General features: G+C 46.1%; 1 protein-coding gene across 2 annotated transcripts in view; it reads left to right on the top strand.

Moving 5' to 3' along the window:
• The window catches only part of il17rel (interleukin 17 receptor E-like), a 62,919-nt gene that overhangs the window by 6,368 nt on the left and 32,816 nt on the right, over positions 1-23,735 (top strand). Inside the window, exon 18 of one of the 2 annotated variants that reach the window (XM_088280505.1) lies at positions 8,835-8,906. The exons of the other annotated variant lie outside the window; for it this stretch is intronic. Within the exon in view, the coding sequence (XP_088136631.1) occupies positions 8,835-8,871 (37 nt within the window). The 3' untranslated portion in view covers positions 8,872-8,906. Of the gene's footprint in view, positions 1-8,834; positions 8,907-23,735 lie in introns of those variants that run through there. 2 annotated transcript variants of the gene reach the window in all.

Below are 23,735 nucleotides of genomic sequence, written 5' to 3'. Positions count from 1 at the left end.
CAACTATTGCTTTGATTTAGTTCTGCTATCATGTTGACGAAGCGGAACAATTCAAGTGATGAGAGTGCTTTTGATACCGATTATTACTATTATTTATTGAAACAGATCACTTTCTCTCTATTTGCATATGAACTGAAATTGGATATTTGTGCTGATCGTGGTACGCTGCCTGTCTTTTGATCCCTGAAAAGGTGCATTTTTAAGTCCAATCCTCACTATAAATGGTCGCTATTGTGCTTTGTTTCTGTCTACGTACTGTTAAAAAAAGGCTCCTTATTCTTGAAAAGGTCTATTTTGAACTCTGCGGCGCACTGATGTTAACGACGGCTGGAAAGGCTCCTCACATGCAAATAATGATCCACTCGGCTTAAAAAAAAAAAAAAAAAAAAGAAAAGGTCAGGTAACAGCTTTCATGCTCTATTTTTTGCAAGACAATTCAAGAGTGATTTGGTGCTCTTTGTAGCTGGCCTGGCATCTCAGGCCTTCAGGTTGGGCTTTTGTGTGTGTGTAAGTGTGTGCAAGTGTGTGTCTATCAGTTGGTCCATCTCTAAGCCCACGCGGGGGGAAAGAATGACAAACACACAAGCCAGAGACAACAGACAGGGATGAGCTAATCCTTGTTGTGGAGAATTCCAGACATTCCAACTGGGTGTTGTTCCCCGGGCGAGTTAATCGGCGAGTGGGGCTCGCGTCCGGGCTTTGCGCTAAACAAACAGGTCTTGTAGAACCACGCCGAGTGGAAATTTGATGTCAAACACAACCGAGGAGGCACTCATGCCCTCAGGTATGCGCGGAAAGACGCACAACTGACAGGAGGAACGTGAGGGGACTGGGTGAAAGGTTCAAGGGGGGAGGGCGACAATCCACTTGATACGTTTTGACTTATTATCCAAATTAGCCTTTTAATCGCTTCATTCAAATTTTGTGGAACACCCGAAATAAAAATGAAGAAAAATAAATTTTGCACCCGAAAGTTCCTTCCCCCCAAATTCTCAAAGATGACTGATTTCTCTTTCCGGGCCTCATTCTTTGTGACGGATGTGACATTGTCGTAAAAGAGGTTTGCTTATAAAGTTTTATGACATGGAGATGGTTCCTTCAAAGGACTTTTACACACACGTGTGAAGTTCTCCATCACTGCCACCCCCTTTGAGCACTTAATTTAGGAATTTATAACATTGGCGGACCAGCCAGGACAACTCTCACTGCGTTAGCGTTAGCATCTTTGCTAGCATTGCAGTCCGAGCCGCGTGGTTAGCATATCTTTAAAAATTAGCGCCAGCCTAGGACACACATTCTTCATCAACGCTAACATTTTTTGTTTAATATGAAAACAGAAATGTTAGCATGTTAGCATGTAGCATGTAGCATGGGCAGACCAGTCAGGCCACCACATGTTGTTAGCATCAATGCTAACATTACTGTTCAGAGTTGTGTGTGTGTGTGTGAACATTTCCGCACACTAAAATACACGCACGTGTATTTCGAGTCATGAAACAGGGGGCCGGGAAAAAAAAAAATTTGCGGAAAGAGCTAATCAAAGGCGGAGGGCTTTCGAAGAAAAAGTCCAGCGCACTCGTGTAGGTCTTGTTGACAAGAACCGGAGAAGCTCCCTCACATCTACACAGAGGCCCCTTTGTTCCTTTTGTGAGTCATTGTCGAAAGGAGCGCAGCTGTAAACAGTCCAAATCAGTCCATTAGGCCCCGAGGTGCCGGAGCCGCTCGGCGTTGACTGTGTTTCCGGAAAGAAAACGGCAAGCTTGAGTCATCAATAAACAGAACAGTGGGATGAGTGTGTGACATTGTGCGTCGGGGTTTGGGAAGACGGGATAATAGGAGGCAGAGACAAGAGGAGTTTTGGGGTTTAGGGATAATGGCGCCGAGTTGCACGGGGGCCCATGAGCTCATGGCTCTCGGTGGAACTCCCATCTTCGCGCCATCCCTCCCTCAGCTTTCTCCTTTTTTTTTTTTTTTTTTTTTTTTTGCTCTTCAAGTCGTTCTGTTTGAGGATTACCGTATTTGGGTTTACCAGAAAGAGGGTGGGTGGCCGGCGATTCGATTTTTACTGGTAGTGTGTGTAATGTAGACCGGCTAATATCTGCGGAAAGTGGACTTGACGTCTGACCTCACGAGGTGTTAGCGACGTAACGTAGTGATTGACGGCAAAAAAAAATGAATACGAATGAACAAAAACCTGCTCTAAAAACTGCATTAAAAAAAGTCACAATGAAATTAAAAGCTAACAAATAGCCCCGCCGCTACCGTACTCGCGGTCATATATTCTTTATCTTCTGCGAAGAGTGACTTGTATTAGTGTTGTACTGATGAGCTGAGCGCCCATTTGGACAAAGTAAGGAGTAGAAAGTACAGATATCCAGTTCTTAAATGTAAGGAGTAAAAGTAAGACGTCATGAGACAAGATTTTTTTTTTTAATTAGCAGCTGTCACTCTCCTCCATAAATGCCAGGTTGCCCGGGCGATAAAATGCACGTGAAGAGCCAAAACGAGCGCAGCAACCGTCACCTTTTTGTCCAACTGTATCCCCCGCTGACCCCGGCACGCGCCAGGCCCGCTGCTGGCGCCCCCTGCCTATCATCCCTGCTAGTGTTTGTCGTCACTTTTCGAGCCACGTGAGTACACGGCGGTAACGAAGCCTCCGTTCCAACCTCACGCACATCAGTTTGGAAGGGCGACCCGCTGAGGTCAGGACACGTGCCGATCGGCCAGCTGTGGCGGTCCCACAGTCGTGTGTGCGTGTGTGTGCGTGTGTGAGTGTGTGTGTGTGTGTGTGACACTGGCAGGTGGAGCGAACAGGCGTCACATCGCCTTTATAAAGACCACAAAACAAAAGCAAAAGCATCAGTGGGGATTCAAGTGGCAGCCAACTCAGCACATGCATTGTTGCCCGCAGACAAAGGGGGAGTGATATGCTTTTTTTCAGGGCCGATACCGATAAGATTATTAGTCGTCATGGAGGCGAGAACTGATATTTGAAGCCGATATTCATTTGCTGAAAAAAAGGATTTGAATGGTGTCAAAATTTTGAAAAATTAAAAACTCCACTTCTGCAGGCAGGGCCACGAGCACAGCAGAGTGAGCGAGAGAGAGAGCTGCAGCAAGACAAAATAAACCGTTTAATTTTTCGGCCTTGAAAGTTAAAAAAAAAAATGCCGATGCAGATAATCGGCAAAATGTCAAATATCGGCGCCGATAATCGGTCTATCTACTACCAAGGGGGATTCCGAATGTCAATTTTTATGTTCCAAAGTCACTGCAAATACTGTTAAAAAAAAATAAAAAAAATAAAACTTTGATGTTTTTCCCTCCTCTGGGCAAACACACAAGTCGTCTTTCAAGATGGCTCAATTTCTTCCGAGCTCGTGATTGGCTACGAAAACGAGGAACCCGGTGGCACAATATGTGTGTGTGGGTGTGTGTGTGTGTGTGTGTGTGTTGACCCCCCCCCCCGCTGGGCGCTAAGCAGAGCGGGCCAGGGGGGGGGCGGCGGAGGCGGGGTGGGGGGATGAGTGCCAGGCCTTCCCCGCAGCCCGATAAGCCCCCCACTTGTCGGGCTTTGCTTGATAATCGCTGCTGTGCATGCGCGGCTGATAGGCGGCGGCGAGGTATGCGCACGGCAGTCTTTATGTGGAACGTAACCCCGCGTTGGCGAAAAGCAAATGGATACGAGCTCGGAGGGTGACGTGATGTGCTCCCACTGCAGCAATCGGAGTTATTTACTCCATTTAAAGATTTCCAGGCACTTTTTTTTTTTTGGCGTGAACTCGATCCATTTTACTTTAGTTCCTGCATTGTTTTGCTGCAGAAATCAATATCATAGAGCGCCTCTCTTCATCATAGCATATGGTTGCAACATATATATATATATATTGGGGGATGGAATAGCGCTGTAATCATGCCGCTTGAGTACCGCTCCCCTCCCCGTGCCTTGATTATTTTTGTCACCTCAGGGGCCCTTTAGTGGCCTTCCGACCTTTCTGTAGCGAACATCCCTGGGGAGCTGCTGCTGCCGCTGCACACGTATTTCGCGTATCCACGTGATGGGCCCACTTTTTTTTTTTTTTAAGCCGACACGAGGGTCGAGCCTGAGGGTGAACGCCCAGTAATTTTGCGACAGTCCCCCAAAGGGTGTTGGGACGGGGCCATTAATGCCACAGCGCTGATGGACTGTTGGTGCTTCCCAATTTGGGGAGCTGGCGGTGCAGCGTTGAAGGGCTAACCGAGGTCACGCCAGAACAACTTTTGCCACGCGAATGCTGCGCTGGCGTTTTCGAACCAAATGTTCATGGATGCGCTTTACCCTGGGAGCAAGTCCCTTGCGCCCTTTGGGGCTCGAGGGTTGAAAGATCAGAAAGGTCAGGGAGGGGTAAAAGCATGCAAGCTGTCAGCAAAGATAAAATCAGACTTTATTGTCAGAATTCTCCTGTAGGAAGGACTCATTCATCGGCACTTTTATTATTTCATTCCCACTTGCTGCTTTCTTATTTCATTAATCATGGGAGTTTTAAAGAATTGCTGTCAGCATTTTGCACATTCATCCAATTTAAATTGGAAGCGTTGTTTTTGGTTTACGTGCAATCTGGATCAGCATCTGATCTGTGCGTTTACACGGTAAATTCCACTCAAACTGGATTCGGCAGATATTGATATTTGTTGTGAGTCCACTAGACATTGCATCTGAACAACATTTTCAAACGGTGCAGAATGTGCAATCCGGAAAGCATTTACATTGCAAATTCAAACCGGATTTGACATAAATGCTAATTAGATATCCTGTTGCGTTAGTCGTCTCTGTAACATAACCCCTCAGCTCTTCACATGTGCTGTCGGCCTGTGCAGTCGTCCCGGACGCAAACGCACACGCCGCTGATCCACAATTCATCTCGCTGTCAATCACGAGGCCCCGACAGCCCGTCTCCTGTTGCCGCCGCATCAATACATCGAGACACGAAGAAGCGGCCACTTGTTACAGAGCTTGCGATCAGATTTCTTCCCATAATGCACAGCTTGACACGAGCATCTTTGCATACATAACCGATTGGAATGTTAACATTACACTGCCAATTAGGGAGGCACGTGTGTGTGTGTGTGTGTGTGTGTGTGTGTGTGTGTGTGTGTGGGGGTGTGTGTGTGTGTGTGTACATTATACATACACTTGGAGGGATTTCTTTTAACTGTGGAAAATGGCGGGAGAGGTTGGTGGCGTGCGTTTGCGGGGAGGCGGGAGGGGTCAGAAATCAGAGCAGATGGCAGACAGCGCCACCCCTCCTCCACTCTTTCCTACTCCCCCCCCCCCCTCCCTCAGCTCAGCTCAGCTCAGCTCAGCTCAGCGGGTTATGGAGTAGGGGGCAATTAACGACCCCCCCCCCCCCCTACATGTGCCTGTCATTGAGGACCACTCCATCCTTCCTCGCACTCGACTCCACCCCCTGCGTTCTTGCTCTTCGGCACCGTCAGGTGCAAGGTACCTTGACACCTGTCAATCAAACCACACACACACACACACACACACACACACACATGCAAGCAGAGCGGCATGCTGTTCAATATGCCACACAGTGGCGGGTGCGCACGTGCGCACAAAACCACAGGCCGCTTCCACCAACATTTTTTTTTTCCTGGAAGGCAGACTTTCCAGGCTTCCCAGCGACCAATAATAAGCCTCCTATCTCCCCCCGAGTCGTCTTTTCCACCTCCCGTCCTTCGCTTTTTCCTCCCTCTCGTTCCAGCGGCACGGCCTGCCATGTACGGGCTATGATTAGAATAATACGACTAAAATGGAGAAGGCCGTTTGTGTAAAAGGGAATGCGGAAAAGATGGCGCCAAACTGAATTGCTGGGGAATTTATCGTAATGTTGAACGTTTGCAAAAAAATATCCGAATGCTTTTAAATGCTTTGACTTTAGGAAATGTGGAAGGCTTCGGGTTAGTTTAGGAGATCCCCATCGGGAATAAAAAGGGCGACGCCCGATTTTGTGACCACTTTAAATGCCCCTCGGAATTCCAAGGAGGGGCAAGCCCCCTCACCCGTCGACGGTTCGAGCGCGGGGTCGGTCCCTCCTTCCCATTTCTGAGCCCCTAATGTCCCAGAATCCGGGTGGCTCCTCCATACGATGCGTGTTCGAAACGTCTCAGCCTCCAATTTTTTTTTTTTTTTGGAGCCGTCACCCTCCCATCCATCTTCCCGACGCTCTCCAGCACAGCAGCCCGTGTGTGCCTCGGCTTGTCGGCGACCCGGCCGGCTCCGCGCACGACAGTGGCTTACTGTGGAAAGCCCTTTTCAGACATAAACAAACCATTCTAAATGTTCAGCTGTTCGACTGCGGCTCACAAACACGCCGCATGTATAGACTTTCCATTTAAGGCTACGGCGTGCGCTGGCAAAAACGGCGCTCGAGGGAGCCAAGAGAGCGTGGGGGGGGGGGGGACACTAACGAACTGTGTATAAATAGACAGAGAAGCAATGGGAAAATTGCCGAAATGAACCCGGGAGGATCAGAAAGAGGCATGAACGTGTCATATTTTGGAACGCGAAGGTAGTCGTAAACACTTTGGGAGTGGGCTTTTATTGATACGAGGTGCTAACTGGCCTTCATAACCACCATTATTAATTTTATTGACTCCGATTGAAATTGCTCTCGAAGCTCAGTGACGCATTGGCGCAAATCCAGACGTATTTAAGATCTCGAGCTCTCGATTGATTTTGTAATATTACGCTTGGAAATCACGCACAGTGGCGTTCTGTCAGTGTCGCAGACTGTCTGTCTCCTTGCCGATCCGGCGGTGACTGTAACTAGGTGTAATGGCCAGCCTGTGGTCAGTCGCTCTATGGGCCTATTCACGAGCCCTCCGAGCCCCTTGTGCACACACACACACACACACACACACACACTGTTTACAATGGCGAGTTTGGGCCTAATTGAAACATATTTCTTTTTCCGTCCAAATGGGGAAAGGGCATCTTGATTTTCCACAGTTTAAAGGTGTGGGATGTGCTCCGAGTGTGTGTGTGTGTGTGTGTGTGTCAACAGCAGGCTCGACCTTGGCTGGGGGCCAAAAGCATTACTATCCAAATCCAAGTGGCTGCTTGATCATTTGGGGCTCGCTGTGACACGTCCGCGTGTGTTCTTGCAACCGTAGCTTGCTCGGTTCAAAGTAACCCAAGTGAGGTGAGAGAACTAACCCAATATCGGGATGGACCATGTCCGGGCCACATTTTGACGTGATGAGTTGCGTGGAAACGATGTGAGTTGGTTATCGGTATAGGAAAATGTAAATAAATAAATAAATATTAGGTCTGTTTCATTGTCCCCCGTTTTAAGTGAAATTGTCCGGACTAGAGAAAATGAAGAATAAATATCGAACAGCTGACTCGAGACAATATGCCGAGTTGCCATGACAACCGTTCTTCGTCGTCTTGACGAACAAGAAGAAGCAAAACGGCCGATGGATTTTTAAATCAACAAAGACTTTCTTCCTCGTCCTCGACCCCGCTCACGAACATTGTCACGTTTCATCCCCTTCTTCTTACTTTGAATCCTTCCATTTTCTTCCGCTCCACGACTTTTTTCCACCCCTCGGGTCACACCAGGACAAAATGCAAATGTTCCCTGCGCTCTCCTCCGCCTCACTCGGCGACCCCAATCGCACTCCTACCGCTTCCAGAACCTCTCGTTTGTAGCCCCGCCCCCCAATGTTTCATTGGGACTGGGTTTAAATCGATAAAAAGGAAATGAAAAGCTATTCAAACGCTTTCTCCAGGTCATGGCGACGACATCTGTTTCGCGACCACTGAGATTCGTCTGAAACCGTTTGTTTTCTTGCCCGTGAGGCTCGCAGCTGAATAATTTCCGCCTTTTTTGACGCCTGTTGGTTCGCGTCGGTTCACTTGAGCACCGAAGGGAGTCCAAATTCTGGATGGCTCGACTCAATAAATCAATATTCGCCCCCACGCTCTGACAATTTATTTTGCTTTCCGTTCATCACGTTTGCATACGCGGAGTGCGAGCACTTCTGCTCGTACCTTTCCCTGGCGAAACAAAAGGAGCCATCTGTAGCTTTTGTCATAAACCCCCGAGTCAATCCAGGCCTCCCTGGACCGATCTGTCCTCCTAATCCGATTAGGAGTGGGGGCAATTCTTGAGATCTCGCTCCAAGTTTGGGCGGATCGTAAAAATGTCATTTGGGTTTCATTTTAGGTGAATTTGAAGGGTTTTTTTTTTGCACATGATCAGAGAGGTCAAAACAAAGGCGGCGAACCCTGAGAGGGGGGCCGACTTTTGACAGCTGTGTGTGTGTGTGTGTGTGTGTGTGTGCACACGTGCGAGCTGCTCTGTTATTGTTTTGGTCTGACTGCGCCCCGTCACCTGATTCTTCTCATGCGTGTCCTCATGCTCACATTTCTTCACTGTAGTCTCACACACACACACGCACACACACACACACACACCCCGTGGTGTCAGCTGCTGACCGCAAGCAGGAGACAAATCGAGAAGATGAGACGTCCATAACGGTGGAATTAATAACAAATAGATAGGCGGGAAAGCAGGTGGCTGTCCTGGGAACCGGACTGATGTGATCCTTCCTCAAGAAATATTTGCCTCCAAGTGGGAGGAGAAAAGGCGATTCGATTTTTTTTAGTTACACTTGTTTTTTTATAAACCGTGCATGATGATGACAGCATATTTTAACATCTTTGTGGAAAATAATATATTCCCTCGGTGCGTGTGTGTGTTCCATTTGTCATCCCTCCCGCAGTTTTTCTGACTTTGTCCAATCGCTTACGTCTCACTTGTAACTTTTTCTGACATTTACAGCTGGCTCATGTTTGCTTTTAAGACCCGTGAAAATTAGACAACACACAGCGAGCGATGTACTCGCACTTGGAGGACATTTGGACGTCACTTGGGGAGAGAAATTGGAAATTTATTCTTTAAAAAAAAAATAATAAAATGGCACCAATGAGATGCGGTCGCCAAGCCTCAAATTTCTGTGGTTTGACTCCTGGTTGTGGAAAGTTTGCCATTTGCACATGTTTTTTTTTTTTTTTTTTCAACAATATGACACCCTAGAATTTTTTTCTTTTTTTTTTTTTTTTTAAGTAACCAGAAATGGGCAGCAGAGGCTGGCAGTCATGCGAGGTTGCCGTGCGCCAAAGCCAGGCGCACAAACCTCTATTGTAAACAATCGCGCACGTGAACGCAACACGCAAGTCAACTTTGATATTTACGCGCCACCAAACAAAGCCAGTCTAAGCGTTTTGGAAGAAAATTTCCCTTTTTATGCTTGCAAGTCAGTTCACTCATCAAGCTGCAATTGTTTACAGCCAGGAAATGATTTCAGCCCTTTTTCTTTTTTTTTTTTTAACGATGTGAACAATAAGTTGGTAGAAAAATGGAACCGCATGGGCATAAATGGACCCAAATGGGCCGCGTTGAACGACTGCGTGAAGTCACCCAAAGCAAATTATAATCGATTACGCAACATCACTTCATATCCCGGATTTTTAATTTAGTCGAAAACCTTCATCAAATAATAAAAAGTTGCCGCATTGTCCGAATTTGCCGTTTAAATGCTGAAAAATATTGACTTTTTTTTTAAAACATATGTATGGTTCTTATTTATTTCTCTTATGCATCAATCAATTCAAATACGGTATATATTTAAATGTACACTATATTGTCTTAACTTTTAATTAGCTTGTGTGAAATTGTGATTATGCCAATAAAAAAAAAATAATTAAAATTTTCATAATACGCATAAAGCGCCATTCTTCAAAATGTTAAAGTGCTGTGGTCTGACGAGTCCACATTTGTAATTGTTTTTGGAAATCATCATCAGACGAGTTACAACAGTTTGCAACGTGTTGCAGGCATTAAATTCGAACTGAGTCAATCTTTGCAAAAAAAAAAAAAAAAAAATCAATAAAAATGTCAATTTGAAGTCTTTGTAGCGTACATAACGTCCCAACTTGGTTGGAGTTGTGCTTTGGAATTTCTGCGCAGATGTGCTTGTGTCGCAATCGCCGACTGATTGACAGAAGCACAAACGCGAGAACATTTCCCCTTCCGGGACCTTTTGATTGATAGTTGCATGTTGAGAGGCGTGGTGGCCGTGACTTGTTGCTATTTTCTTTTTTTTTTCGCCCTATCTGCCACTTTTTGCTCTTTTCAACAAGCTTACGATTCATTTAGTTTCCCTCCTCGGTCTCGAGTGTGTTACAAAAGCAAATCGGTGGAAAGCAAAAATATTCGAAACGCGTCCGTCTTGTTTTGATGCATTATGCATGATCGGTCTTGTGGAATCACGGCCAGGTGGTTTTATTCCGCTACATACATGTAAACACGCACGCTATCCTCTCATGCATAACGCAACGCCGCCTCTGTGTTTACACTTGCCATTCATTGAATCGATACATTTATGGAACGCTTCCTTCATCGCGACCAGCGCCACACACACACACACACACGCACACGCGGAGTTGTAAATGTCAAAATGGATTAAGCAGCTGGGTCGGACCTCATCTGCTTGTTTGGAATCGGTGCTTTACTGTAACAGATGCATGACAGCCAGGTAAGGTCATTGCTTGTACACTTCAGTGACCCCGCCCCCTCCTGCCCCGCCCCGCCCCCAGCAAACAAAGAAAAACACCCCTCCGTGACCTCTCACCTCGGTGTAATAAGGTCCCCCGGAGCGAAGTGGCAGCGCCACCGAACGCCGATGTGCTCCGCGAGGTTAGCGAGAGGCCGACACCGAGTGATGAATAGATCAACGAACGTCTTGATGAAGGGAAGGAGACGTGATTTGGAAGATCTTTGAACCTGACATGAGATTGAGTGGGAGCACTCTTCCTCTCGTGATGTTTGGATCAACAGTAGAAAAAAAAAGAAAAAAAAAAAGTCATCAGTAGGAGGCACGAACCTGGATTTTTAACTAACTTGAAATTTCTTCCACAATCCGCCACAGGGGGGCGCTGAAATCGACTAAGTCCCCACAAAGCACAAATCTTGAAATTTCTCACGCAGCTCGGCCATAGAATACTCGCGATCGGTTGTCATCGCTTTCGCCTCCACACGCTTCTGTCATGCTCGGCAGGAGGAAGAGCAGCGATGGCCGCTCATCTCGCTGCCCGAGTGTGCGAGTGGGCCGCTGTCATGTGCTCTCGCCGCCCCCCCCCCCCAAATTACATCTGTCCACGTGCAACGAGGGCCACACACAGATGGATGCGCAAAAAAAAATAAAATGCACGCAATCATGCGACGCTTCTCGCACGCTGCATGTCCGCAGCTTTTCTGAATACATGCGAGCCCCCCCCCCTCGTGCATGTAATTGCACTTATAAGCGCACGCACACAAAGACACGCAAGTTTACACGCACACTCGACGGGGGCCGACCGGCGTAATGCGCCTCAGTCACGCGAAACTGCGGCGAACACGATGCCCGGCTTAGCGCCGGCCCGTATTGGATGGATCATGGTCTTAACTGACGGGACTTGGATTTTTAGACAAGGGGGGTGGGGGGTGGGGGGTGAAATTAAGATGCCCTTATATGGGCATGAAGCTCAGCTCGTGCCACTGAGCTAATGGGCAACGTCAAAGCCATCGGCCACCTCGTTGAGTCACCGGATCGCTTGTTGACTTTTACCCGCTGCGCTCCAGTGGGGGACTGTCAGGGTCAAAGGTCGTCGCTGCTGACGATTTCAAGCCAAATTTTAGTTGGGACTTCATTTTGTCCAATATGGAATATTTCAAATGTCACAGAGAGGCAACATGTCCTGACCTATATTTCTTTTCCAATTCATGTATTTGCGCCCCCCCCCCTCGTGAAGTCTACCAGCGACATTGTTGTGTGTCACATGTTGCGCCAGTTTTTCTTGGCACTGATGTGACGTTCGGCGGATTTTGGGCGTGCGTGTGATGCTCGAGGGACATGCCGTTGACAGTGCAGCAGCTCTTCCCTTCCTCGCTGCTTTTTATTTTATTTATTTATTTTTTTTGCATCCGTGCTTCTCCTCAAATGATCTCGCTCTCTTCCCCTCGATGAATGCGAAACGCTCTCGCTCGCTAGCTTGTGTACATTTTGTACTGCATGTGCCAGACACAAAGACTGTCGTCTTTTTTTTTTTATTTTTTTTTAGCCAGCCTGCCTGCTGGTATTAAAACAAGACAAAAAGCCCCCCCCCACACCCCCCCGGTCTGGATTTTTATTATTATTTTTTTTTTTTGCCTGCTTCTTTGACTTTGCCTTCCTTCTCCTCATTTGACCTCTCCAAGTCTGCCGCCATTTTTAAAAAAATTTTTTCTTTCCTAACCGCCTCCCACGTCTGTCTGTCTTAGCACGTGAGGCGCGTTTGAAGCATCCCCGGCCCCTCGCCGAGACGCTTGATGTGTTTCGAGTGTGACGCGTTCCGTCTCGGAGTGCGCGCGTGGTTTTCACCGTCTCCAGGTGCGCGCGTTTTGCTTTCAGACGGCGCGAACGTGACCGTCGGCGAGTTAAGACTCCTGCGCCATCCCTCCCTCCTCGCATCCTCCATCCCTCGACTCTCACCTTCTCCGCTCCTTTGCCGTCTCGCCTGATGAATAATTCAACCCGTGTTGCGCTGCGGGTTCCCCCCCCCCGCCTTTTCCGCGCATCATCCCGGAATCAGGCTGCCTCGATAACAGATTGCACTCACGAGGGTGGAAAGTGGGGCTCGTCCGCAGCTCGGCATCATTTCGCCCTCCTCCTTATCGGAAGGAGTGAGTCACACCGGACCGGTCAGTCCGCAACGTGACGACCGCTTCGTGTCCGAGAAGCGCACACGTGGAGCTTTTCCAAGAAGCCGGATAATCCGCAGCAACAACATCACCTGAAGTGATGCTTTCTTGACTCACCGGCGAGGACGAGAATAGTTTTTCAACGTTCATTGTCGTTGGTGTTTTTGAAATTTAGTTTTAGTTTTAGTTTTAGAACAATGTTGTGTATTTCTAACATTTAAAAAAAAATCATCACGCTTCTCACAACCCCAAGAACGCTTATATGAAATTATTTGACCAAAACATTTTTGGTCGAACTCTTTTGTTCGTTTCATTTTGGTTGTGTTGGTTTTTGCGCACGGAAATCAAATCGGCGTTCAGCGTCAGGGCGGGAATGCTTACGAAAGTCATCCCAGAAAGCTTTTCCTCTGGAGCCGATAAGCCAATCCGTTTCAAATATGTCCCCCCTCCCTACTTAATGCTGCTGATAATTTGATGGCGCCGCGATAATCCTCATCTACACCGAAAGTGGATTTAATAGGATGATAAATGACGTACACCGCGTGCAATACATCACCGGAGAAACTAGGTGGTGAATAAAAAAAAACAAAAAGAACAATTGCACTCTATTGTATGCGGTGGGATGCGCCGCTGTGGGTGTGGTCGCAGCTGACATCAGTGCTGGCCAATGAAAGCAGTTTCTTCCTTTCATTCCTTTTAAATATGTTAGGGTGGCAAAATACTGCATACCGAAGAGATGTAAAAAAAAAAAAATAAAAATAATAAAAAGGCAGCGAGGTTCACGCGAGGGAAGATATTTACACCGGGCTACCCTCCTGACGTGGCCGTCGTCATGGCGACCGGGCCAGTGTGTCTGAGCCGCTCCGGATGCAGAGAAGGAGGAGGGCTTCGGGACGATGGGGGGGAGTGTGCCGTGCGGGCCAATCGCAGCCAGCCACACACACACACACACACACACGCGCACACACACGTGTCCACTGTGATGGTTTACCTGACACAGCGGTTGTGCAAACAAACTTGATTTCGAGCCACAAGTAGACACCACAAAAAGCTGATTTATTTGTTTTCCGATCAGGACCTAATTTCCGATTTATCGATGCGTTTAAAGTGATGTTCACGTTCTGCATGGAGTTGCCTGACTTTGTACTTAAACGTCGACAAAAGTAAAAATTAATAACCGTCACTCTGCCTTTGTCTTTGTTGCTGTCATTTCAAAGTCTTTTGCTTGTCGTTCAGACGCGCGCATCCTCCCTAAAAAGATGGCTCCTCTGAACTCTTTTGCTATTTTTAGCTCCCACTCGCAAATTTGTCTCTGTGATGCACTCACAAAGCACACTCCTGATATAGAACGCTGCCGCTTTTCCACTCAAATGCGCCTCATCTGGAAATTCAATGAAAAAGGTCCTAATTTAGGAAGAGTGTGTGTGCGTGTGACTGTGTCAACACACACACACACACACAAAATAAGCGCAGACTCAAATGTAACAGGAATGCATCGATATCGATACGAGGATTCGTACTTGAAACCGTCTCGTACCCGATACCGCTTCATTAGCCTGGTTTGACCTAAAATGAGTTTTTCCAGTCGGCTGCATTTCAGCGGAATGTGTGCGAAGACACTTTACCTGGATATTTATTTATTTGGTTTTTTTCCAGATTCGAATTTTTTGAATGCCAGACGCTTGTGGTTTGAAAGCTGGCGCGGCACACAATGTACTCATCACAAATCAGTCTTCTTGCTGACGACATTCAAAAAGAAAAAAAAAATATAATAAGGCCACGGGCAGGGAATATAATATCACTGCCGTCTGTTTTTTCTTTGTCCGACCCCCCCAGAAAATCTCAATCGGTCAATATTTGATTGACTTTAGGGCTTTTATTTTTTTTCAACCGCTTTATTTCTTTGAATTATTCTTACTTCTCATTGATAAAAATCTAATCCTCATTGTCCACTCGTTCGCCAGCGAACGGCTAATCCGTTCAACGCTAGCGTCCATCCGGTGAGTGACAGATTAACGCGCTCCAACCCGGACGCACGAACATTCCGCAATGAAGCCGAGACTCGTCAGACTGCTTTTTATGACGCGTGTCGCGTTGACTACCAAATAATAAAAAAAATGAGGTCCCGGGAATCCACAATTTGGTGCTGCGGCCACCAGAGGCTCTCTCACTCTCTCGCTCTGATTTCTGCAGCAGCCGTGAGGAGGGGTGCGGCTCTGCACCGATTCAGGTCAATGAGTTCCTTGCAGGGGGGGGGCTTGCCAGGGATGCACACACACACACACAATCAGTGTGTCACTACATCCAATAGTCTTAAATTAGCCCCTCTAGCATTTTTTTAGCACCACACACATGGCGTAGCATGCATGCCCACACGCGGCTAAAAATGTTTGTTAAAGAGCCTCATGACGATTCATAGACCCCGCCCCCTTCAACTCATTTTGACTTCAATACCCGTCAATGGCAGTGAACGAGGAAAGTCGCTGGATTGTGTGCAATATGCGTGTGTTATTGGATGGGCGGCTCGTGTTCCGTGTATAAAGTGCAGGGCAGAGATGGGTGAGCTGGGCCGGCGCCACGACAGTGCCACTGCGACACGCACGCACGCCAAGCGGGGGGGAAACGAGGTCGGCCTGGCGCTCTGTCAAAATTCTCGCTCTCTCTCTCGGCCTCCGCCTCCGCGTAGGATACGACGGCACTCGAGCGGCGGGGGGAGGGGGGGGGGGTGGGGGTGGGGGGCTGTGCTCCACTGCACCATTTAAAAAAGAAAGAAAGAAAAGACGGGGGCGTCCTGTGCACTCTTGGCCCAAAATGGATGTCGCGTTGTCGTGCGTACGGGCTGAGACGGCGCGCTTGCTCTCATCACTTCATTCTTGCTTTTGTTACGTTATACGATGATTTTATTTTTATATTTGTAAAGATTTGCTTGTCGATTTTGGTGCCGGTGCCGCCCCCTTTCCATAAATGTTCGTGAAAATCGGATCCGCGCTTCTTGTTCGCGTCATCTGATGGAAACATTTGTTTTTGCATTTGACGGGCGTTTTCGTGCTGATAAGACAAGTAAATGAAGCAGCTCGTGCCCTCCAGGAACAATTTGGCCTGGCATCAAAAAGGACAAGAGGATGATGTTCCTGTTTAGGAACTCGACGCTACGCTGGCCTTTTGTGATGACTTTGCTGAAAGCGGCGGATAAAAGCTCTTTTTTTTTTTATCCCGCCGTCCATTAACGTCGGAACGCTAACCCTCGACTCCTTTGATCAACTAAAAAAAAAAAAAAGACCTGTGCCGGCTTGTCTCTCAACAACTTTTTTAATTTTTTTTCGTCATGGACTGTTTTCCCAGAAAGGGCAAAAATACTCACACTTTTTCAACCGTTTTAGTGAAAGTCCAAAGACATATATTTTTTGGCCATTTTTGAATTTTGTGAACTGGCTAAAATAAATACATAAATAAATAAAAAATTCTAAATATATAAATAATAAAAAAAAAATGAAAAAACATTTTCAGCATAGCTGACGATAGTAAGAGTTAAAACTCGGCAGAAAAATATCATTTATATACCTGAAATGTCAACTTAAGAACAAGAAAGTATACAAAAGTGTACTATTGCTTTTTTTCACTCTTTCTCCCGAGCTAATAACGGGCACCGCACCTCGGTCGCATCATGTTCCGGAACAGCCCCGAGTCGCACGAGGCAATCGTCGATATTTATATCTTAACGGGAGCCATTTTCACAGCTGTACATTACGCGCGTTTCTAATCTGTTCCGCAGCCTTTTGATTCTTGGCGCCGGCCCACTAAAACAACATGAGGAGCCCCGCAAGGAAGCGCTAAACGGCACTTTTGCAAACCATCGTGTATTTAAAGAGTCGGAAACGGTTCCTGTTGCAGGAAGGAGCGTTTTAGAAACGTCGCAACCTGCACTTGTGCTGAAAATCGGATGGTATGCTCATCAGATGAACACCGAAACGCCATCTCGGTGAGATCGTTCAAAAAAAAAAAAAAAAAAATGAAAACTGCTCCCCAAATATTTGTAGCCAAGAAATTAATTTGTCAATCTTCCATGATCTGTGCCCACCCCAAAAAAAAAAAAAAAAGACTTGCGCCTCTCCCAGTTTGACTTGAATGATGGATCGTATGACACTTGCATGACTGTGTTCACAAACTAGTCGAACATGCTTGCGGTGGGCAAAAGGGCCCCTTTTCAAGCCAACGGTTGCGAGTCGTCTGGTCCAGTCGTTTGTCACGGCACATGACTGCCGAGGCCACATCTGTCGCAGTGACACACTGTGACGGGGGGGGGTTGAGAAATGTCAAAATCCAGAAGCCTCAACGTACAAATTGACCTCCGAAGCGGCCGCCCGGCTTCCCTCCCTGTAATTTACCTTGTCCCGCATTCCGCCGCGACACATGAAAAGCTTCGGCCACAGCTGTTTCAAAATGGTGTGGGGAGGGGAAATCAATCCCAGATGCTCGCCACATGAGAGACGACGTTTACTGTACAAACGGGCCTGAGTCATATCCCCGAAACGTGGGGAAGACTGCCGCTGAGAGAGGGCGGGTGTGGCTCGCCTCTACTGTATGTGGACGCCGCCGGGCATTGTGGGAAATCGCGCAGGAAATGGCTTAATAGGCACAGCTTGCCGCGTGTGCTGCGTCATGCATGCTCGGTTATTGATCACCGTGCTCCAGTCTGCTTCATGAATGATGAATGGAGGGGAGGGGGGAGGGGGGGGGGCGGGGTCCATGTCAGTGGAGATTGCTGAGCTGTTTAAACAGCTTCATCCTAGTTTATATCAACTGCAATACGCTTTGAGCGTGTTAATTAGATTTGTCGGTGTCCCTCGCGATCAATGTGAAGCTATCAAGTTGTCTGATAGATATATATATATATATATATATATATATTATTTATTTTTTTTCTTAAATTTATTTATTTATATATATTTAGATACATTTATTTATTTTTATATATATATATATATTTTTTTTCTTCTTAAATTTATTTATTTATATATATTTAGATAAATTTATTTATTTTTATATATATATACATATATATATATTTTTTTTCTTCTTAAATTTAGTTATTTATATATATTTAGATTTATTTATTTATATATATATATATATATATATATATATATATATATAAATATATATATATATATATATATATTTATGGAGTCTTGGTTAAGTAACTGGTCGCCTCCGATGTATTTGGGGGAAAAAAAAAAAAAATGGCCTCGCTCTTCACCTTTCACCCCCGAAAGTGGCGTCGGCAATAGGCCGCCTGTTGGGCTTCAAAGCGGCCCGACAGCGAGGCGCCATCAATACTCGCATTCCTCGTGTTCCCAATGGGCAAAGCGAGTGCTCCGTAACTTTCGATTCCGCTCACACACACGCCGTGATGTCATCCCAAACACTGCAGCTCATTTGCATTCTCGCTTTTCAGGCTGACGGCATCTTTTTAAAAGTGCTCCAGTAGCGTTCCAACGTGGGCTTTCTCAGAGTTTTTTTTGGGGGTTTTGGTACACCCGCTTTCTTTTCTCAGACACCCTTAACTTTTATCCACACTTGCCACACACACACACACGGAGTAGAGCGTTTAGAGAATGGGGCATCTGTGTAGTGCAGACAAAAGCTCCTCTCTCTGCAGAATGGTAAGGAGCCGAGTTTCCGGTTGGAGCTCACTGTGTCAGAGGGGAGAGGAAGGGCAGACGACGGCTCCAGAATACGATATGCGTGTGTGTGTGTGTGCTGATTTAAATCTCCTACATTATTGTATAACGTTTACTAACAGGCCTGAAATATTTCAACCAGAAACATGCAAATGTTTCCATTACTTACCAAAACGGTTGCAATCGTCAAATCTAACCGAAATGGATCCCTTCCCGTTCTATGGTTGCCATCACTGAAACCTTGTGTCGCTGCAGCGCATTTTGCTTCCTGTGTGTGTGCGTGTGAGGGCATCGGGTTTGTGTCAGCTCGTGCGAAGCCGTGCCACCCCACCCCCCTCCCCGTCTTCCCGAGACACAAAGAGACTGATGGGCGACCAGGGAGTGACGGGAGCGAGCTCAGCATCTTTGCACTTCCTCCTTCTTGTCCGCACTTCCACCTCGGTGGTCTTTTGGCTCGGAGATATATACAATATACATACTTTCAAAATATACAGATATGAATGTTTTGTCATTTTCCTCTCCGGTTGAATTAAGAAATGAAATTTTTAAAAATTAAATAGCGGGGCAGGGTTAGAGTTATTTATGCGCGTGGTCTCGTTTATTTAGTTGCGTTTTCTGCAGTCTTTTGCACACTTGAACTCCTTAAAATATCATGTGACAAATAATTTACGTGTCTATTCAACAACATGTCTGGATTTTTATGCTTTGAAAGCACGTTGTAAATATTGTTTTTATTTCTTGATTTTTTTTTTTTTTTAATTTTTGGAAAGACTTCATGTTCCCAGCGTGAGTCATGTTTTGCTATTGGGATCAATTTAATTACATAATATGACAATAATATGTTATATTTGGAGTAAATGAACACATAAAAATATTAATAATGTGTAATTATATATATATATATATATATATATATATATATATGTATGTATATGTATGTATGTATATGTGCATGTGTGTGTCTGCAGTCCTTCCCCACCTTTCGGCCGCTCAAGTATCGTGCTTGATTATGTTTATTCAAGCCCCAAATGGCACGTCTCCATTTCTGCTTTTAAAGCACATTTATTACTTGTAAATATTGATTTTTTTTTTTAAAGACTGTCCTGCGTGAGCCACGCCCACTAGTATCCCGTATGCATACGCCGCAAGATAACACATCATTTGAATCACGTGCGCTTTTCATGTGCGCCTCGAGAAATCTTTTACCGGTACAATCGCCACTCGTCGGGTTAATTATTGACCTTCAAGCTACCATTTCCGCAGTTAAAAAGCTTCCCAAGTTGTAAAAGTTACACATTAAAGAAGACCCGTACAATTATTACTATTTATTTATTTATTTATTCCTTTTTTCATACGGTATATTTTTTAGCCGCTTGTCAGCTTTCAGTGCCATGGCAACCAGGGAGGAGCTAAGAAATGTGACCATTTCCCCCCCTCAAAAAAACAATCAAGCACTTAAATGTCGTGTTTCAAAAAAACAAAACAAAAAACATGACAGACTTGACATGACTGCTGTGATCAAAAGTCATCCTGAAAAGCTCTTACATAAACCTGAAACGCTCTTGCACACGCTACTGAAATGAGTGACCTTTTTGGGCGTGAGAGCATGCGACGGAGCATTTAAATAGAGAGAGAGAGTATATAAGCCAGCAGTGAGAGAGCGGTCCCGTAGTACATATGAGAACGAGTGTTTCTCTCGCATGGGAGAGCTTTTCAGAAGCACGAGTCGCCAAGCAAGTTTAAGATGTCAGTGTGAGAGCAGGTTTGTAGTGTGTGAGAGCGTTTAGTAGTAAATGTGAGAGTATTTCAGTCAAAGTGAGACCAATTCAAAAGTGTGATTACGAGTAATACCGTACTGTGTGAGAGCGTTTCAGTCGTGCATGTTTGATGATTTCATTAGTGTGTGTCTGAGAGCATTTCACTTGTATGTATGAGAGGCTTGCATTTGCATAGGGAATGTTATCATATGTATTTCTCGAGACTAAATGAACTGCGCGTGCACGTATGTGTGTGTCTTTGTCCACAGTGTGTGCAAGGGTGTGTTCTGTCCACATGGATGACTTGATTACAAAAATGTGAAGGTGTGTGTGTGTGTGTGTGTGTGTGCACTTGTGGCATTTTATGACGCAGGAGTCCCGCCCTTATTGCTCACTGCGTTATTAGAACATGCTGCTAAGGTGTGTTTGTTGTTCTATTGGCACACACACACACACACACGCCCACACGCGCGCACACATGCGCACGTGCACACGCACACATGCACACACCTCCTGCTACCTGCAAATAAGCTGCAAAAGAAATCTCCTGGTTTGGAATTGCTTTAATAATTCTAATTGTATGTTGCCGTGTTTCAGAAAATGTCTGAGCGTTTCAATAATATGTGAGAGAGCCTTTTTGTAGTTTATGTGAGTGTTTTAGTAGTGTGTGTGAGAGCGTCTCAACAGTGTGTTTGAAAGTGATTCAGTAGAGGCGGGGATCATTTTTTAATATTATGAGAGAGCATTTCAGGTATGTGTGAGAGTTTCTCATGAGAGAGTGAGAGAGCGACTGCCGGAGATGTGTTTCGTTCAAAGCGATGCTAATCGGTTTGAGGCTGGCATTGATTGCCTCGGCCCCCCCGGCGGGAGCCGCGAGGACGCACGAGGACGCGTCGGGCCAAAATGCGGGAGATGTCTCACGCTTTCCGCCGACCTGACGCTTCTGCGCACCTGACGTGCCGCGGCAGTAGATAATTCCACTCGTCTCGCGGTCTTTTACGACCTCGCTTAACCGCCGCGCGGGGGCTTGTTTTGCATGCTTGCGTGCTTGGATTTCAGATGCGTCGAAGCAACTGCCGGCTCACCTCGAATGAACCCAACACGTTGTTGGGCTACATGAACATTGAGCTCGTCTTGACTGATATTTAAAAAAAAAAAAAAAAAAAAATGATGATTGGGTTTTATCGGAAGGCTAAACGTTCACGTCCGCGGCTGGCGAGGTCATTTGATTGGTGACGGTGATTTCAACTGCTCGTGTTGCATTTAGCATCGAAATGTCTCGAACGGAGATGACAACGTTTTCCGTGTAATAATTGTCTAACTGCTTTGGATCGATATAAAATGAGGCTTGAAAATCGTGAAATGTCAAGCCCTTGTCTCCGCTCTCAAACAGCAGTCAAGCACCCATCAAATGACTCTGCTACAAACTGGAAAAATGGTTGCTAATTTGTGGACACGTAACGACAGATTTGACCTGCGAAAATATGTTTTTGAATATATGCAACTTCCACGCCGTGACAACGAGGCGCTCTAAAGCGGCCAGTTCAGCCTAAAATTCTTCAAATTTAAGTTCCTCATGTGCCATGTGATTTGCGCAACTGCTTCCGGTTTCAAAGTGGGTTTCCGTCAGCATTTGCCGACCGACAGTAAGAAACGAAGCATCGCCCCCCCGCAACCCCCTTCGTGATTGCAGCCTATTGACACATTTTGTTTTGCGCTTGAATTGCGTGCGTTGAGGCAAGACAAAGTCAATGCTGATGCAAACGGCGCGCTCCTCGCGGCTGAGGCCGACGGAAACGGCAACGCTGACGCAACAACCTGCACTGTTATGATTCCACCCCCCCCCCCCCCCCCCCCAAAAAAAAAAAAACTCCTTTTCCCCTTTTTTTAGATTTAGGATTTTAGAATGAATTACTTTGTTGCTGTAAAAAAAAAAATAAGTAAATAAAAACCATGAAGTGTAATCTTTGTCTTGTAAAAAAAAAAAAAAAAATCACTCCATTAATGATCCCAATTTGCCGGTGTGAGCGCGCCGTACACGCCGCCCCTGCGCTAATTGTTGCTGGCAACTTCATGAAATGCTTTTTTTGCGCGCGCGTGCAAGCATTCCGAGGAGAATGCTAATAAAGAGAATTCATTACGGGAAACAATTGCGAGGCGTACAGGTTGTTCTATGTTAATGAGCTGTGGATTTCTATCGTGCCGACATATGTATACTCTTTGTATTATGATTATTATTTTTTTTTTAATCATCGCAAAATGCAAATCGACTCCCTCAGTGGCAGGCGATGACTTGAGAGCAATCGAATCTTTTTCCTCCTGCGCCGCGCGTCATACGGGTTCATTTCAGCGTTTTACCTCACTGTTGCAGCTCATGAATAAATAAATCCTCCCTTTTTTTTCCGCTTGCAGGTATTTCTCACTTTTATTGGGCAGGTGCGAATTAATCGCATGCAGCCGTCGTGTTTCGGATGTGCTTCATTTGAATGCGCGCAGGGACGACGAAATACGGGGAAAAAAAATACCCCGTTTACATCGCCGGTCGTATGCGGAATCCGTTGTTAGAGTGCAATAAAATAAATATTGGTTTTTTATCTAGCTGTGAGGGACGTTTATAGCCTCGGTGGAGACAATATGAGCCCAAATTGAATTTTAGACCAATATACATGAAGACGTAAGCCATAATATATGTCCGATTTTTATTGGAGCGCCGTCGTCTTGTAAAAGTATGAGCAAAGCCCCGCTAAGTCCATACTGCCGGGGCGTCGAAGCGCGCACGGGAGTGCGCACGTGTGCACGTGCCAGCGCGAAGCACAAGGTTGCAAAGCCATTAAGGCGCTCATTAGAGAGCCCGTCGCAGATGGTGCTGCTTTTTACGGCACCATTGGAAAACGGCTCCAAAAAGCACCCCCCCCCCCACCCCGCAGCTATACGTCCATCAAACCCCGCCCCCCCCACATCAATCTCGCCCGCCCCCGCTAACCAATCCAGACAACCGGAGCAGTGAGCACAGGTGGCCTTCGTTTATTGTCATATAGTGTTCATGTCAACAAGTCGGGCTGATGTGTGTTGCAGGTACGGGCAAGAAATGTGAAAAAGGGGGGGGGTGGCGGCGTAGTGGGGGGCATCAGGTCGCGCTGCCAGTAGGGCGGATGGATTGTCTTCGTCGCTCCGAGCGCCTGATTTGAAATGAGATGCAATCCAAACTTTAGGGACTTTTCAACCATTTTTGTTTTTTTTTAGCGTTCCTATACGGTGTTCACATTTTTGCAACATTTGAAGCGATCGTTTTTAAAAATTTTATTTTACGATATACAGACGAAGGCCAATTTCAAGAAATTTCAGCGCGTGATCACGTTTTGAGAATTGCCGTACACTCCAAATGATTTCAACGGCTATGCTAATGTTTTGCGTTCCATGTTAGCATTAAGCTAGCACGCTTTCCGCACATATTTGCGCGCCACAATTTTTCCATCCCTTCTAATTTCAAATTCACTTTATTCCTTACGTTTGAAAATCTCTTA

Source organism: Idiotropiscis lumnitzeri, chromosome 2 (assembly GCF_059441095.1).
Source record: "Idiotropiscis lumnitzeri isolate Australia: NSW breed Sydney's pygmy pipehorse chromosome 2, RoL_Ilum_1.0, whole genome shotgun sequence".
NCBI lineage: Eukaryota > Metazoa > Chordata > Actinopteri > Syngnathiformes > Syngnathidae > Idiotropiscis > Idiotropiscis lumnitzeri.
The sequence above is the reverse complement of the archived record's forward strand: the minus strand, read 5'-3'. Positions and strand labels throughout refer to the sequence as shown.